The sequence below is a fragment of the Cutaneotrichosporon cavernicola genome, assembly GCF_030864355.1.
Source record: "Cutaneotrichosporon cavernicola HIS019 DNA, chromosome: 4".
NCBI lineage: Eukaryota > Fungi > Basidiomycota > Tremellomycetes > Trichosporonales > Trichosporonaceae > Cutaneotrichosporon > Cutaneotrichosporon cavernicola.
The window spans coordinates 147,576-164,739 of record NC_083396.1 but is presented as its reverse complement, the minus strand read 5'-3'; the positions used below and the strand labels follow the sequence as shown (position 1 = coordinate 164,739).

Here is a 17,164-nt window from a genome sequence, read left to right as displayed (position 1 = left end):
GACATATTCCATCGCGCGAATCATGGCATACCGCCCTCCTCATCGTCGCGATGCGCCTGCATCAATGGAAGGCGCCGACTCAGCTTCGCGCTCGAACTCGAAGGGCTCGCGGCGGGGTGGGTGGGCGAGCTCGTCTACTCCTATACATGACGTTGGACGCAGGATACGGCCCGACGACCGGGCTGTGCAGGGGACGCTCGAGAATGAGGGCCGTCACGGGATACGCGGCGGGAGCGCGCGGCCAGGACCAGTACGACCAGGAGGACCAGTACGACCAGGAGGACCAGGAGGACCAGGAGGCATCCGGCCCGATGGACTACGACCGTCACGTAAATCCACGCCGCAGCTAGACGAGATGGAGATGTTGGCTAGCGTCTCGCGTTCGGGGGGAGACGCAGATGGCGACAGGCTCAAGGACCACGACGTGCAATTACGTTTCCGGGCATACATCGAGGCAAAGGTACAGACCATGTGGAAGAGAGTTGATGCCAGATCCGGGCTGACAAGCCTGATTTCTTGGTTGTCGTCCGCCTCCTTCGTAAACTTCGGGAAGGCGTCGTTGCGTCGGGTCGTACCGACGCCTTTGCAGTGGACGGTAAGTCTCGTGCTGATATGGCTGACACGAGTGTTCGAGGATAGTGTGCGATACGCTGTGCTGGCGCATGATGGGCCGCAGCTCAATGCGGCATTACATGGTCTGGTGGGAATGTATGCGGTAACAAAACAAAATCCGACGTACGCCCCGCTTTTGCTCGTGTACCATCTCGTCCACTCGCCTCGGGCAGAGTATCAGCGCGCCCTGGAGGCCATGACGCTTCCACCGAGGCCAATGCGCGTGGCCACTGGGATGGCTGGCATCTCTCTTGCTAGCCTCTCCCTCGAGCCCAACCCCAACACGCACACCATCCCTGCCCCACACGCAGCCACCATGCCTCTCTCCTCCCTCCGCTTCGTAACGGACGCAGCCCGCGCCCTCGCGGAAGAGACGTTTGATCCCCTGGCCTTCGCGGCCTTGATAGAAAACGACCCCGAAACGGAAGCGCTGGAACGAACACTCCTCGCCTGGGCTGCTCCCGCTGTCCGCGAACGCGCGGCAGCCCGCCTCCGGCGCGCGTACGTGAGTGTATCAATCTCCTGGGCAGGGAGGATGCTCAACCTCCCCGCGGCGGGGGTGGAGAGCTGGGCCGTCGCGCAGGGCCTCGACGTCGTCGATGGGGTGGTCAAGCTGCGCTAGTGCTAGTCAGTTGGACCGTCGCGTCAGGCGTCGGGTGGGACTCCGACTGTCCACACTGTAGCCGTAGTCTATGCTATTGTATTGTACATGACACTAGGCAAGCTAGGCAAAACCAACACGCTTCTTAGGCTCGGCCTCGGCGGGGCGAGGCTCCCGCCTCCTGGCCTTCTTGGCCTTTTCGCGCGCAACGATAGCCTCCTTTGCCGCGTCCTGTTGTCAGCCCCGATGTCAAGTCAACTCACCAGAGCCTTCTTCCTCTCGTCGGCTTTACGCCCCTTCTTCCCTCTTTCCCTCTTCTCCTCGCGCTCGGTGGCGGCAGCCTCTCGCGCCGCCTCGCGCTTCAGCTTGTCCTCCACAATGGCAGCCTTTGAGTCGGTCACGTCCGAGATAAGGCCAAGAAGACCCGCCTGGCATCAGCGCTCCATCCCATAAGAGAGAGAACCTACCTTGTCCTCGAGGAACACCTTGCCCTTCTTCCGCCTCCTCCTGTTCTTGCTCGCTGATCCCGGCTCCTTGACCGCGACCTCCCGCTCCCCCTCCGGAGCATCTCCCTCCAGAACATCCCCCTCCGGAGAAGCCTCTTCAACTGGAGTCCCCTCAGATCCAGATGCTAACGACCCGGAAGAGGAGCGTGCGCGTTTGGCCTTCTGCGCTGCGCGCCGGACCTTGCTCCGCGGCGAGGGCTGGGCGGCGCTCGCCTTGGCTGGCTGGGGCTGTTTCGGCTTGGGCTTGGGCTTGGGCTTCAGCTTAGCGTTCGATTTGGCGTTCGGCTTCGGCTTGCCGCCGGCCTGCTTATTCGTGCGTGCGCGCTTTTGTGGTGGCCTCTCGGACATGGCTGTTGGTTGTTGTGTTGTTGAGAGTCGCGATACAAGTTGGAAATTTCATCGCCGCCCAGGCACCAGTGGAGGTGGAGGTGGAGGTGGAGTTCAACGCCGAAACGGGTGTGTTCAAAATGCGCAGTACAGTACTGGGATTCATTACACAAGGCATTTGAATATACACACAACAAATCTCTCCAGAGCTCGTGTACTCGCCTCTCCTTCTAACTAGATAGCCCATTCTTGGTTGACGTTTCCTTGTCCACAAGTCCAGATCTGTACGCCGGTCAAGTTCTCCCCATTCCCATCTGGCAGATCGACGCAGAAGCTCTGTCCTTGGAGCGCAATCCTCCCATCATCCGTAAACCACCACCTCTGGGCTGAACGCCGACGATCACATGGGAGGAAGGTGAGGAACTGGCCGCTGGCAGGAACTATGTCAGCCATATCCAGTTGAAACGTACCGTCTCCGGCGTCGAGACACAAATCCTTGCTGGCCATCTTGACGCGCGTCGGTCCGTGCGACAGCTCAAATTGCTGCTCGGGGCCGGTACCGCAGCCCTCACTATTGTTAGATGGGAAGATGGGAGGCATACACTACGAGCGTGTCCTTGTTGCCTAGACGGAAGGATTCGAGGCAGACGCCAGGGGCACCAGCCCACTTGATGCTGGAGGCGAGGGCGGGGGCGAGGAGCGCAAGGGTGGCGAGGAAGAGCATGTTGAGTTGTTAGATGGAGATATGTGAGATGAGAGAAGGAGGTAGTGGTAGTGATGTGACGACAGGGCGCAGTCTGTCGGGAAGGTACAAGCTGTAGCGTTGGAGGGGGGAGGAGGAGGTCGATGCGTGGATCGTTTTGGTCAATTTCACTACCGAGTACGCTATGGGATATGAATGAGAATGAGAATGAGAGAGAAGAGTAAGAGTTGGATGTTGAACATGTAATTGCATAATACTTGATACTTGCAAGAGTGGTAGTATCCAACTGATCCAAGGTCTTGGCGACGACGAGGATAGAGTCTAGTTTCAAACTTTGTTTGCCAGTTTACCCCATCCATCCCGGTACCTAATATTCCTGTTTTACGCACATCCGCCCAAGGTGCCAGGGGTAATGCTACAACCAAACACCCCGTAAAAGTCGGCGGCAGACGCACAATTCAACCGGGGATTAGGGACCGGCGTCACATAGCGCCTCGGAACAGGTCGCAGGGCGGTGCAGACGCGTTGATGCGTCAGGACATCGGGACATCGGATCCTGCGAGGTAGATGTCCGTGAGTGCTGTGTTGTGTAGAGCATGGGTGTGTCACGTGTCTTGTCAAGTCTCTCGTCACGTAGACTGTATGCCAGCAGCAGCTCACAGGCAACCTGATTCTCGCGCCTGTGGCAATGCTGCGCGGCACTCGCGCCGTTGGACAGCCGCAAGTGCCACAAGTCGACGGCATGGTCAGACACCGTTGCAGACTTGGCTTGAGACCTGTCCATGCCAAACTCGTCAAATTAGTCGCACCAAACCAAAACCAAAGGCAGGGTGAAAGGAAAGAGTACATGCGGCAGGGATTCTATGCTATCGTGCTTCGTAGTAGGCTCAGGGGTGTTGCTCAGGCTTGGTGTAGCCGTCCGTGTTGTCGTAGCGTCTCTTCGCGTCGTCGCCGTCGGTGCAAGTGGGCTGCAACGGGCGCTTCTTCCAGAACTGGCCGGAGGCATTGTTGCACGGAAGGAGGGAGGGAGTGGCATATATGTACTCTGCGGAATCGCGGCCACCCTGGGATGTCCAGCGGTCCTTGAAGTTGACGTCAAGGCACATGTTTGTGTATTCGAGCTTGATGTGGTCTCCGTCCACGGTGAACTTCTGGTCGCCGTCGTTGTCGTCGCAGTCAGTCACGTAGACGGACATCGAGTTGGGGTCGGATTGGTCGGCGGTCAGACACGAGTCGCCAAGCTTGATCTGAGTAGAGCTGGTGGTGGTGGCGTCGTACGTCCATCCGACCTTGTCTCGGGAACAGTCGACCATGTTGATATTGTTGCTGTCCAAGAAGTTCCAGATTAGGCACTTGTTGGAATTGTCCTTGTGGAAGAGGAGGCTGGGGCAGAGAAAGCGGTGGTCGGTGTTGTCGTCCTGGGTAGCAGACGTGTCCGTAGACTGATCCTCATAATCGAGTTGTTGGCCATGGAACGAGCCCTTCAAGTTGGGGCCGCTATGGCTGGGCGAGTCCGAGGTGGCCAGCTCGACCGGCCACTCCTGTGCCGTGTTGCCGTCGCCGCAAGTCCAGAGCTGGAGAGGGGCGCCAGGCCAGGCGTTGGCGTCGGGGACATCAATACACAGGCCCGAGTCGCGGAGAGCGAGACGGTTGTCGTCGGTCCAGTTGAAGATCTGGTTGGGATCGCCATTGCGGCACGTCTCCAACATCAACTGAGCGCCATCCGTGATTTGGCCGTCGACTACGCCGATGGCTGTGAGGCACTTGTCCGTGTTGCCAGCGTCGGCGCTGCGGATCTGCGTGTCCCCCTTGAACATGTACCATGGGTTTGTGTCGCCGTAGGTGCATGGACGGACCTCGATATTGTCGTTGTACTCGTCGAGACACATCTCGCTGTTGACTGCGGTGGGGATCTTCCATGGGCCACCGTTCACAAGGTCTTCCTCGCTAGGACCAGTGGGGTCGGAAGAAGAGTCGCCCGATACCTGTACGAGACCCTGGGATGCTTGGCCGTCGTGACACGTGTTGAGGACAATGTTCTTGTCGAGCTCGACGTGGAAGTCCTCGGCGTCGATGCAAAGTCCGCGGTCCATGAGGGCAATACGACCGTCGTTGGTGAAGAAGAACTTCTGCGAGTCGGCCCCATTGCATTCCTGGAAGGTGGGCTGGGAACCCTCGGCAGCTTCCCAGCCGGCGTCGAGGCACTTGTCGTGGTCGTCGTGGTTGACCTTGACCTGGGTCTCGCCAAAGTTGATGTCAAAGCTCTGGTTCTCCGAGCACTCGGCGCTGGTGTGAGTGCTGCCCGGAGAGAAGCAGAAATGACTTACACCTTCATCTTGAGGCCATCGTCCTCGTTCATCCCGCCGAGGCAGAGCATGTTGTCGCTCTGGAAGGCGTATCTGGTGCCCTGGGCCATGGCCGGGGAGCCCAGGATAGCCAGGATAGCCAGGTAGGGGATCATTGTCTTGGGTGTTGTAGTGAGAGCAGTTGGTAAGAGAGAGACGAGGTCGAGTCTAGTGTCCGTGTGAGTCGAGTCGATGCAAGCGAGGAGTCGCTGCTTGCTGCTTGATAAGATTGAGGTACCGTTCGCGCGTCCTTATATCCTTGAGCGAGCGCGCATGTTACGGAGCAGCCTACGTTAGATGTGAGTACAGAGTGAGCAGGATACACAGCAGTCCAAGAACCGCGGACGCTACAGCCTGCCAGGCAGGCATCTGCGCGTGACGGGCTGTGCCCCCTCTGTGAGCCTGCTTAAGATGAACCGCACTGGCCAGTAATGTATGCCGTGTCCGACGCCGGCGGCAGCGGACCGTGGAACAGCAGGTACAATCGTACGGGCCGTAGTGCTGGGTGAATGAGATGACGGAGATACAAGGTGAAGCGGTGAGCAAAACACCAGGAGAATGTGTTGGTTGGTGCCGGATCCCGGACTCTACGGAACACCGCCTAGCCGGTAAGGCCGGGGGTTGAACGCGCGCGCCGGTCTTCGCGATCGACTGACCCCGTGCCTTCGCCTTCCCCTCCGTCCCGCGCTCTCACACATTCTTAACGTATGCCGTGGGTCTAGGCCGTCCGAGCTGTCCGAGCTGTCCGGATCACCGCAACGGGTACGCGGGGTGTGGCACTGGGCTGCATCGCCGGCACATCTCACGCGCGTCTGGCCGAATCGTGGTGGAACCTGAGCTACTTGAGGAGTAGTATATCGATGGTAGATGTGCGACGCGTCACCACATTGCGGTCATCGCGGCGATGTAAACCTACAGGCTAATTAGGGAAAAAAAGCATCAAATGCAAAAGATATACACCGTAAGGGAGTCGAACCCCTGCCGCGTCGATTCAATGATTCCTTGGCAACGACGCATGATACCGTTTCACCAACGGTGTTATCAGTTCAATGATATGGGCTTACTCATATATACCTGATCTGAGAACTGAAGACTCGGAAGAACAAAAGATATGACCTCTGGCGGGATCGAACCGCCGACCTCATGCGTAACTCGATGTCTCGTGTTAAGCATGCGCTCTAACCAGCTGAGCTAAGTGGCCTGATTATTACGTAAAGAAATCTTAGGCCTCATTGTTGATCTTGTCGGTCAGTCCGTCCTCGCACTGGATAGTATCTGCTGTTGGTTTACGGACACTCTCAAGACCGCAGAACAGGTTTGGCAGCCATGTTAGCTCGAAAATCAAGACATTTGTAGACATTTGTAAACCCGACTCCTATGCAGTCTCTGCAGCCTGCGTCGCCATGGTGTATCGGTCGCCGAGCTTGCCGTCGCGCTGCAGAAGGATCTGGAGGGCAATGTTCTTGGAAAACGTCCGTGATGACGCCAGGTTACCGACATTGAACATGACGTTGGGGATACCGCACTCACGCGCGATACCGCGAATCTCGCCCTCGGCATCTGTCCCATAAACGGCCGTGAGTTGCGCCGCCGCCTCGTCGCCCAGAGCGCGCGCCACCGTATCGCGATACCCTCCGTAGCCCGTTGCGAAGACGACCTCATCGAACTCGGCGTCTCCGTCCACGAAGCGTACGGTGTTGCCTGGTCCAAAGGACGTAATCTCGCCCTGGCGGACTTTGATGTCGCCGTTGATGATCATGCGGCTCGCTCCTGTGTCGAAGTAGTATCCGCCCGCTTTCTCGACTGCGAGGGGCCAGAAACCCGCTCCGTCCGGTCCGGGGTATGTGCGGAAACCAGCTTTTTTAAGGCCGGCAAGAAGATCCGCATCGACTTGAGAGAGCCACGCCGTCGAACGTTTCTGGAATGCGCGGCCGACGGACGAGGGGATGCTGCGCGCCGTCATGTCCGCGAATTCAATGTTCGTCTGGTCGTTGAAGAGGCCGGCTTGCAGAACATGAGTCCCGTTCCGAATGGACATGATGAATGTCGGCGAACGCTGCAGCATCGTTACCTGCGCGCCGTTTTGCACGAGGTCCATCGCAATGTCGTGTCCCGACGTTGCGGCACCGACGACCAATACACGCTTGCCCTTGCTTGCTGCCCCACCAGGGTGGCGGGACGAGTGTAGAATGGAGCCGTGCCAGGATTCCTGGCCGGGCACAGGAGGTGGCAGGCGCGCCTCGCCACCAGCAATGCCGGTGGCGAGGACCATGTGGCGGACGTGCATGATCCGCTCGCTCACGCTCCCGTCAGCCTGTGAGCGCAGGACGGTCACGTCCCACAGCTCAGAGTCGGGGTTGTAGCGCGTACGGGCCGGGTCAGTCGTCGCCTGTGTCCACACGTCGAGGTCAAGTGCGTCCGTGTAGTTCTCGAGCCAGTTGGCCAACTTGCCCGCCGGTGTAAAAGTCGGCCACGTCGAGGGGAACGGCATGAACGGCAGGTGGTTGGTGTACACTGGATCGTGAAGTGAGAGCGAGCTGTAACGAAGTCGCCAGTTGTCACCGATACGCTTCTCGCGGTCGATACAGAGCGCATCCAACCCAAACGACTTACACTGCGCCGCAACAGTCAGGCCGTTATGGCCGGCCCCGACTACCGTCAGCTCGCTTCTCAGGTAGCTCACTGATGAGGACATCGGGATCGCCGCCCTCATGTGCCGTCTCGCGTGCGCGCCGCGCATCAAACGGTTCCTTGTCATTGTGTGTGCCGCGGACGCGCGCCTCGCCAATCTGCTGCGTGTGTCCGTGCACCCCCGTAAGAGCTGTGTACAGCGTAAACACCTTCCAGCCGTCTTTGTATGTGAGGCGGGCGACGGCGTAGGCTGGGCCGAGAACAGACGAAAACGTGACATGTACAGTAAGGAACGTGAGGTCTGGGAAAGGTGTGTCGACCTTGGCGCCAGCTGGGGCGAGGGCAAAGTCTGTCGCCTGCGTGTTACCGAAAGTAGCCTGTCGTCAGCTTGACCTTGATGGAAGATACCTTGGCGGCCTGGGCGATACGCTGCGTACCGGCATTAGTACGGAAGTCGCGTGTGAACACGAGCGAATCGCGCCAGAACCCATCTGGACGGAACAAGGCTGCGAACGCATCACCGTCAGTTGCGGCGCTCAATTTGGCGATGAAGCGGTCGGCCTCGACTGCTGCATCGACCTTGGCGGGGGGCGCGTAGCCGGCCTGGTGGGTGGGAAGGGTGAAGGCCGCTGGGGTTTGGTTGAGCTCGCCCATGGTTCGTGTATTGTGTACTCTGAGGAATCATAATGTTCTTTAAGTGAGAGGGGAGTGTGAGGAGGGGGAGATTACCGACCGGCGGTTGGAGTGACCGAGATTACCGGTTGGGTATCGGATATGCCCACCACCGGCCGCCGAGAACGTCACAACAAGCATTTGACAAGGCCAAGGCTGGTTTGGGTTTCCACGTGACAAGCCGCGGTGTAGGGTTGGTACTGACGAACCGCAGCGTAAGAGCGTCGTGATGGCGAGTCACTAGAGTGGCGGGTTAATAAGACGGAGTGGCTGTGCCAGTTCTGCCCAGTTCTGCTTCGAGGTCTACAATGTTAACCTGGAGGAGCGGCCGCGCAGTGCGTCCATGAACGAGTGCTGGTAGTAAGAGGGTACACTTTCCACATGGGTCAGTTCGTGTACTGAGTAACGCTGCCTCCCTCCGCGCGCCTAATGCAATTATTGCAACAAAATGCTATAGTCCTACTCTAGCCATGCGATGCTAGGAGCCGAGAATGCGATCTGAGCGGCGTTACTTGTGCCACCCAGCGGGCGGGCCAGCCGACGTCGGGCTCATGGGGGTGGTGTCACGCGCGCCTGCGGGCGAAGGTGAGGCAGGTGGTCCCGCTGCAGTGCGGGTACCGGGAGTGGGAGTGGCAACGGTGGGTGGACCAGCGACTGCGCGCGTGCTGGGAGTGATGAAGGACGGGGGCCCAGCGACAGTGGGCGAGCGAGGTGTGTGGTCGAGGATGGCTGCGCCGCCTGCGCCAGCGACTGCGCCAGTCGATGCAGCTACGGCAGGCTGGATGTAGCCTTGCCCCGTGGATGCGAGGTTCTGCGCAGCCGCGGGGATGTCGGGGATGTTGGCGCCCGCGATCTGACCATCAACGGCCGAGGCCGCGCCATCGACATGACTTTGAGCGTTGGCTGCGGGGCCGTCAATACCGAGGCCAGTGGGGACATGAGTGGGGATCTGAGATGCAGCAGGGATGGCGGCCTGGGGGTCCGCGGCAAAGTCGCGGACCCTGGTTACAGACTCGTCGAGATTGGGCTGCGCCGGAGCCGAGGCGTGGAGCGCAGCGTACCCGGCGCCAGCGGCGAGTACGCCAGCACCGGCGCCGGTAGCAGCCGCTGTGGGGAAGGAGGATTCAGTGGGAGCGACCTTGGGGATGGAGGGAACAGAAGCGGCGGAAGGGAGAGGGACAGTAGACGCCAGCGCCTCACTCAGAGGCCTAATCTGTGGAGGACCGGGTGACGTGGGGATGGCGCGCGCTGGCCGTCCGGGAGATGTCGGGATGCCGCGAACGGGGGGACCAGGCGAGGTCGGCACGGCCTTCGTGGATCGGACAGCCGGCTGAGTACCGGAGAGGTCTATGCTGGTGGGGCGGTTGGCGCGCTTCAGGCTCGAGTTGGACTGCGTGCGGAACACCTGAGCCCCAGCGGCCGTCGCGGCGCCTGCGGGCACCTGGGCAGCGCCGTCGGTCTCGGGCACTTCACGGATCGTCGACTTGTTCATGTAGAGCGCAGAATCGCCGCTAATGGGACGATCCTTGCTCATGCCATACGCACCGGCGGCGAGGGCACCGGCACCAGCGCCAGCGAGACCGGCTGCAGCGGCCGTACCGGCATTCGAGAGACCAGAAACCGCAGATGATGGGGCCGCAGTGAGGTTCTGCATGTTGCCGAACTGTGCCATGCTGGGTTCAGCCGCGACAGTGTTCTGCAGACCAGCCGCCGTCAGGTTAGGTGCTCCGGGCATGTTCTGTAGCGATGCGGCACCGGGAATGTCGCCAGCCATCCCCTGGACGTTGGTAGCACCTGGCACGTTGGTGGCGAGGTTCGAAACCTGTGGCATGCCGGGGATGTTCGAGGCCATACCGCCAAGGCCCGACGCACCGGGCACACCAGCGGCCATGCCTTGCAGGTGGGACGCGCCAGGGACGTTGGCAGCCATGCCTTGAAGGTTCGCGGCGCCGGGGATGTTGCCCGCCATGCTTTGCAGGTTCGAGGCGCCGGGGATGTTGCCCGCCATGCTTTGCAGGTTCGAGGCGCCGGGAATGTTACCAACCATGCCTTGGAGGTTCTGAGCTCCAGGGATGTTGCCAGCCATGCTCTGCAGGTTCGCGGCGCCTGGGAACTTGCTGCCTGCGGCATCAGCGGCACCAGCACCACCCGCCATGCCCTGGAGGTTGGTTCCCGAGAGGTTCTTGGGGGTCACGCTGCCGAATTTGGAGCCGAGGAAACCGCCAGCGAGACCCAGGAGGCCACCGCCAGCTGCACCTGCGAGGCCCGCGAGGCCGCTGCTGCTACTCTTGTCTGCAGATGCACCGCCAGCGCTAGAGGAGCCGGGCATCTGAGGCTGCTCAGAAAGCTTGTTGAGCGACCCGAACGAGTTGAAGCCGTACTTGGTGGTTGAGGGAGACGGAGTGCCGTCAGACAGTTGGTCGAAGCTCTGGTTGTTCTTCAGTGGCGTGTACTGCGCGCTCTTGGCGCCGTAGTTGTAAGACGGCGCTGGTGTGGCATTGCGCGAGTCGTACTGTGGCACCGCAGTGCCGCCAGACCCGTCGCTGACCTTGTGTGCGTGTGAGTTGCCGGAGCCCATTTCGTCCGCCGAACGATTTTTCTCGTTCTGCGCCTCGGGATCGTCGGGATGACCTTCGTCAGACGGGCGTGAGAGGTTGGTCGCGACCTGTGCCAACGCCGCCCCAGGTGCAGCCGCAGCGACAACAGGGTTCGAGCCGAGTTCCTTGCCCGTAAGCTTTGAGACAATCAGCATGACAGCTCCGAAGACGACGCCGAACAGCGCAAACGCGAGACCGAGGACGGAGATGGCAAAATCGGCGGGAGGCTTCATCTTGCTGACAATGCACAGGTAGCTGGTGCGCACGCGGCTGATCTTGGGCGGGTCAAAGTCACCTCCGCCGAGGAACGACTGTGCACCCGAGAGCTGGTTCAGCGAACCAAGAGTGAGGTTGGCGATAGGGTCCTCGGTTGCCGTGATAACGGCCTGGCGGGCCGTACTGTTCACAAAGATGTTGTTCGTCATGTTGGAGGCAAAGTCGTACCGCGCAGCAGCGAAGAGCGACTGGACAAAGTTGTTCGTTGTGATGGTCCACGCCTGCGGGTCGTACATTGTCGTGGCGGATGTGAGGTTCTGGAACAGGTAGAAGCCAACCGAGTCGTTGCTGACCCGCAGGGGTGCCTCGAAGCACCCTTTCCGGTCATCTGTCGCGAAGCCGCAGTTGTTTTCGTTGATAATGCGGATGCCTCGGATGATAGGCATCTGAGCGTTCTGGAACAGCGCACGTTGCCGGTTCCACAGATCATTCGCGAGGTCGTTCAGGGACGCTTGCACGTCATTGCGTTCCTTGTACTCGGACTTCATCACGAGGTCGTTGGTGAACCACAGCGAGTTGTCCAGTAGACGGCTCTGGTCAACCGAGTAGGTATTCCTTGAGAGCAGTAGCGCGGGCCACTCGGGGTCAATGCAGGTCGCGTACAGCTTGACGGTGACCTGCGCCTGGAAGAGGTCCATGTCAACCGACACTGGCGTGAGTAACGCTTCTAGAAGGGCCTGTGGCGTCACGCCTCTAAACATCATGACCACGAGTCCCGGGTGTCACTCACGTCCAGAAAGGTCGCAGTGCTCAAGCTTGTTGTCGGCATATTGCTGACCGGTGCCATTGAAGTTGACCATGGTGCTGTTGTTGCCAATCTCCGACATGGTCACGTTGAACTGCTTGCCCATCTCCCAGAGGAACACACCATTGGTGGTGCGGAACTGCTGACCAGTGTTGATGCTGAGTGTCAGCTGATACCCCCAGTGGGTTCTTCCGAAACACTCACTATGCAGGCTGGCAGAGGTTGCCTGTGCGGCCCGGAATGAACTTTGAGAACCAGTGGTCATTGTCGGTGAGGTTGTAGTTGGGCGAGAATCGACTCGTCCCTTCGTAACCGGCCGTCGCAGCTGATCTCGTCAGCAACGTCCCATGAACGGAATGTTGGATGGTGGGGGGGTCGGCGTGACGCTCAGATCCAGCCCGCACCAGCCTCCGTGCTCTGATTCATGACTGTGACTCACCTGCCCATACGCCAACGAGAGAGAGCACGCCTAGCGCGAGCAGTGCGCTGCCGAAGATTTCACCCCATTTCTTGCCGCGAAGCTACTGTTAGCTCTTGGCTGCACATTTGGTAGCAAGGCGTCGGGGTCGACTCACATGGTTGCCGGCTGGGTGGTCACCCAGCCTGTCGGCCATCTTGTCCGCAAACTTGCCCATGGCGTGCAAGGAGGTGGAGTAGGTGCTAGTGATACAGAGAGTTGATCAGGAAGATGGAGAGTGGTGATACAGGATGAAGAGGGCGCCGATGATGGCGATGTGGTCGGGCGGGGAGGAAGGGGGGCCGACGGCTTGGCGGGCAAGTAGCGGGAAGGTTGTTATACAGGGAACGACGGAAACAAGAGAAACAAGGTGAAGTGTAGTAAGATGTAAAGGGGAAGCGAGGTAATGTTGGTATGACGAAGAGGAGAGAATCAAGGCGCACCTGGCTGAAGTGATAGTTTGAGAATGGAAGGTCTGATTCAACACGGCGTTTTCCAGAGTACCACTCGAGCTCTCGAGGTCTGCAGCTCCACAGTCGCTACTAACTCTGAATCATGTTCTTACAGAAGAGGTAGGACTCGGGCATTAGGTACTAGGACAGAGGTAGGATTTTCCCTTGGTTGATGATCCAGGCCAGGCAGGCCCTGGCTTGATCCGATCTTCTTGGCCCTTGTCTTAGTTTCTTGGCTGATTGGCGAGATATTCATACTTGCTTCCTTTCAACCCTGGGCAAAACTTTGAGGGCTCTTAGTCTATAGCGCAGGGTTAGTCCGTGTTCCGCACGTACGCCTACACCGTGGAGCAACCATTATCGGAATATCCTCATTCATCCGTTTCAACCACTCAACCCATCACTTTTGTAGCGGGCAATGCAAATGGTAACCCCCGGGTCGAGTTATTGAGGCACACACAATACCCAAAGGCTGGAGGGGTATTGAGTATGGAGGGTTCAATATTTACATTGCCTAACCCTGAGGCGTAAAAGTCTATTCGGTATTTAATTGTCTCACCGCCCAGTTCACTCGGCACACTCAGTCAGCACTAGATGACTAGAGCACTAGATGACTAGATCACTAGATCACTAGACGACTAGATCACTAGATCACCACACTACCAGACCCACCTGTATAATTCACCCGTCTCCAATGCGTCGTATATCAGGCGCTCTGCTGCAGAGCAACGATGCCGGCAATCCGGGGGTTTGGAGGGGTTTGGAGGGGTTTGTAGGGGTTCGGAGGGGTTTGGAGGGGTTTTGAGAGGCGAGTTGATCGGTTGCACCTGTAATGTTCCTGATAATTCCCTATTGATTCTCACCCAGGAATAGTCCCCCTCTCATCTTTTACCTAGTTGAAGAGTCGACTTGTATTCGCGGCCAAAAGATGCCGCCTAGCAACCCGCACTGGCCGCACTATGCATCCTGATCGGGTCCCATATGAAGAGATGACGCCGTGAACAAGGGCGGGGGCTCCTGAAGGGACGGACCAAACATCTGATGACGCAGGGTCCATGGTCGTGCACTTGGCACGTACAGGCAGGATATGCAGCCCGAGCTCGGACCCAGAAATGGTTCCTGTTGACAGCAGTTGCCACCCAAAGGCGGCCAGCGTCCCGTTCGTTTTACGTTGCTCTCAACTTACCTTGCAACGATTAAACAATTCAGCAATGACCGTCAAGTGACGTCCTCACGTACCGGTGTACCGCCGTCATGCTGGCTCCACTTCATCGGTGCCTGCCGCTTGCATCCCGATCGCAGGCCCCGAGCTGGAGGCACACCTGGTCATCATAGAAGAACATTGCTTACGTTAGGCCACGGCGAAGCAAAGATTCATCCGAGATCCGAACCTGGTAGTGACAAAAGCCGTCTAGAGACGTGGCTTTGACATCGAGATGTTGACGTCAAGCTGGACAATGGCGGGAGCTCAAGTCCCCCCTCGTGCAAGAAGATCGAACCCGAAAGCATCAGGGGACAATGCGGTCATGCCATCCAACGCGCCGTGGCAGGGGGGTGCCTGGGCCGTCAGTACGAGGAACCGAGGAACACCGACAATCCGGTGTGGTGTATCTCAGGTCACGTTTGAGGCATGTGGCTACGCGACTGGTTTGTCGCATCTTGTAGAGTCGACGGAATGTGATGAAGCGGAAACCTGATGGGGGAATGTTTGGCGGTAGGTTCATCTACGTTATCAAAAACCCAAAATCAACTTGATACCATCTCTGTTCGTATAGTGGCTAGTATGCTCGCTTGTCATTACTTGTGACCGCGGGAGACCGGAGTTCAATTCTCCGACAGAGAGTGCAAGTGAGCCAAAGCTCGGTTTTTGCAGGAGCTCGGGGCTGAAAGTGAGGCCATTGTTCTGCCCCTTGTAAGTTACAGTTCCTCCATATCTGACCTGCCAAACTAACTGGCGTCTGCCCATGACGCGCTGAGTACTCTGGCTTTCGGAAGACACCACTACCGGCACGTCGGCCCGAACCTAGCCAGATAAGACTGCCACGTGAGCAATTGGCCGGTATACCAGCTACCTTTGGACTTGTGGCATTGTTGCTGGTGGAATTGGAGCTGCCAGGCCCGCGCGGTCAACGTAGCCAGTTAGTCGAGTCTCTGTATAGATAGAGGGGGCCAGGTAGAGGAAGCAAGGTCAAGTGGAGCATTGGCAACTGGGGCAGCTTCAATTCCACCTCCAATATTTCGCGGCCCGTTCAACAGTGGTGAAGCGGTATCATGCGCTACCATGCGCGGTGGGGGTTCGACACCCTCCTGATGTATCTTTTGGCCTTGAGGCTCATGCTGACGGAAAGGCCAGATCGGGTGTGCGGGGGCGAGTCAGCGCAGTTCAGACGATCCGATATCGACATATTGAACCACCCGGTATGAGATGGACGGTGGTTGCATGGGGATAGGAGATGGGGAGGAAAGGTCAGTCGCGTCGAGGTCAAAAACGTACCCGGTCATGATAAGCTTCGGGGAAAAGCGATCAAGAGGATCAAGGATTAAGCCGACTCGTCCAAGTAGATATAACCGTTGATGGGGCAGCGGCAATGCTGCGCCCGAGGCAAACGATGTTCTCCTCCTGCCTGGCCAAGGACATGTAAAGAGAAGCTGAGAGTGCTGCAGGCGTACACAGAAACAGAGTCTACCTGTAACTCAATACATTTCCGGATCCTTCTTGTGTGTATGTCCTGCCGAACTCGTGTTACTCTAGTTGGGCTAGTTGCTCTACTTTAGATGACGGTCGACGAATGCCATGCAAGGCTCAACATTCTTCTTCCACCCCTCATCTCCCTCCTTGAATGTCAGCTTGCTCACTCGAAAAAACCTACCTCGAACCCCAAGTCATATACGTGTCCCTTGCCCTCGTCGTACACCTCGGCAATGTCGACATCCATCTCGACCAGGCGTTCGGCAAACTTCCAACTCTGCACCACCGGCACAATATTGTCGCCCGTGCCGTGCATGAAGAACGTGGGCAAAAACGTCTCTCGTTTCTGAAGTACTTGGTATGGCGAGTGGGACCGCACATGTTCGCGGAACGCAGTATCCGTCCCAAACTTGCTGCGCCGGTACACAATCTCCATCAGGTTGCGGTTCTTGGCGACGTATGAGTACAGGTCTGATCGGACGAACTGTTCCCGTGTCGGCTCCCAGTCTTCAAGTCCAAAGGCGGCGCGCGCGTCTTCGAGCGACACTGTCGGCGGCATCTCGCTAGCCCATGGGTTTTGGACGGATGCGTTACTGGCATCCCAGTCCTGCACGAGCTCGGCCAGCTCGTCGTCGGTGGACATGACGTAGTCGTCGGGTGGAGGCGCACGGACCGCCTCGTCGTCGAGGTAGTGCTCGGTATCGGTGAGGCCATAGACGTTGACGAATGCGCGGGGCTTGTGTGTCGCGCGGAGCGCGACCATGGCCGCTAGCGTTGCTCCCGAACTGGCGCCGCCCACAGCCCATCGGTCGGGGTTGAGTCCGAGGGGCGATACGTGGTCATGGCACCACGCGGCAGCGTCGACACAGTCCTGCACCATGTCCAACATCGAGGCCTGGGGCTGCAGGCGATACCCGACCGACACGACACCATACCCGCGGTCCCCGAAGGCGCTGGACACCCAGCTCGTCGGCGCAGACCACTTGCCGCACGTATACCCACCTGCTGTCAGCTAGCTGAATGGTGAAGAGGGGCCTAGGAGAGAAGCGGGGCCCAGGTCAAGACATACCGCCGTGAATCCAGAGGAGCCAAGGAGCCCCCTTGCGCTCAGGACCGTTGGCTGCGGAGGCGGCTTTGGGTTTTGCTGGCGGCCACACGCGCAGAGGAAGCTGGACACCGGCAGCCGTCTTGAAGATGTGGTCCGTGAAGCCTGGGCGACACTTTGGGAGGGGCATTTGCGTCAAGTGGATGGGGTAGAGGACAATGAATGACTGGTTGGTGGCTTGGAATATGGTGGCTGTATAGGGAGGTGCGGGGTATGGAGGGGGGCTCGGCTATTGATCCGGGGTTGATGAGGTGGAGGTGGTCCATGCGCGATGACGCTCGAGCCTCTTTAGCCTTTACTGGTGATATTTTGACATTGAACCAAAACCGCGATGAACTCTCTTTCATCACCACTTCTCTCACTCACTACTTTAACGCTCCTTACTTGTCAAATGGCTTCGAACAACCGTAAGAGCAGGAAGGCATCGCCCAAGAAAGCCACGCCAT

General features: G+C 58.5%; 6 protein-coding genes across 6 annotated transcripts; 1 reads left to right on the top strand and 5 right to left on the bottom strand.

Annotated features, from left to right (window-relative positions):
• Positions 1-22: 22 nt before the first annotated feature.
• CcaverHIS019_0400700 (uncharacterized protein) lies at positions 23-1,234 on the top strand (the record flags this gene model as incomplete). The annotated part of the gene is made up of 4 exons (XM_060599863.1): positions 23-116; positions 163-329; positions 493-595; positions 627-1,234. The coding sequence occupies 4 exons, from the start codon at positions 23-25 to the stop codon at positions 1,232-1,234; spliced, it is 972 nt and encodes a 323-aa protein (XP_060456515.1).
• Positions 1,235-1,336: 102 nt separating this feature from the next.
• On the bottom strand, positions 1,337-2,770 carry CcaverHIS019_0400690 (uncharacterized protein; the record flags this gene model as incomplete). The annotated part of the gene is made up of 5 exons (XM_060599862.1): positions 1,337-1,444; positions 1,477-1,641; positions 1,681-2,069; positions 2,517-2,617; positions 2,649-2,770. The coding sequence occupies 5 exons, from the start codon at positions 2,768-2,770 to the stop codon at positions 1,337-1,339; spliced, it is 885 nt and encodes a 294-aa protein (XP_060456514.1).
• Positions 2,771-3,636: 866 nt separating this feature from the next.
• Positions 3,637-5,210, bottom strand: CcaverHIS019_0400680 (uncharacterized protein; the record flags this gene model as incomplete). Its single annotated transcript, XM_060599861.1, has 2 exons — positions 3,637-5,035; positions 5,077-5,210. The coding sequence occupies 2 exons, from the start codon at positions 5,208-5,210 to the stop codon at positions 3,637-3,639; spliced, it is 1,533 nt and encodes a 510-aa protein (XP_060456513.1).
• A 1,259-nt stretch (positions 5,211-6,469) lies between these two features.
• Positions 6,470-8,379, bottom strand: CcaverHIS019_0400670 (uncharacterized protein; the record flags this gene model as incomplete). Its single annotated transcript, XM_060599860.1, has 3 exons — positions 6,470-7,746; positions 7,778-8,102; positions 8,134-8,379. 3 exons carry the CDS (start codon positions 8,377-8,379, stop codon positions 6,470-6,472), a joined length of 1,848 nt encoding a protein of 615 aa, XP_060456512.1.
• Positions 8,380-8,905: 526 nt separating this feature from the next.
• CcaverHIS019_0400660 (uncharacterized protein) lies at positions 8,906-12,650 on the bottom strand (the record flags this gene model as incomplete). The annotated part of the gene is made up of 5 exons (XM_060599859.1): positions 8,906-11,919; positions 12,001-12,173; positions 12,220-12,340; positions 12,455-12,536; positions 12,591-12,650. 5 exons carry the CDS (start codon positions 12,648-12,650, stop codon positions 8,906-8,908), a joined length of 3,450 nt encoding a protein of 1,149 aa, XP_060456511.1.
• Positions 12,651-15,690: 3,040 nt separating this feature from the next.
• On the bottom strand, positions 15,691-16,848 carry CcaverHIS019_0400650 (uncharacterized protein; the record flags this gene model as incomplete). Its single annotated transcript, XM_060599858.1, has 3 exons — positions 15,691-15,759; positions 15,795-16,615; positions 16,683-16,848. 3 exons carry the CDS (start codon positions 16,846-16,848, stop codon positions 15,691-15,693), a joined length of 1,056 nt encoding a protein of 351 aa, XP_060456510.1.
• Between the last annotated feature and the right edge of the window lie 316 nt (positions 16,849-17,164).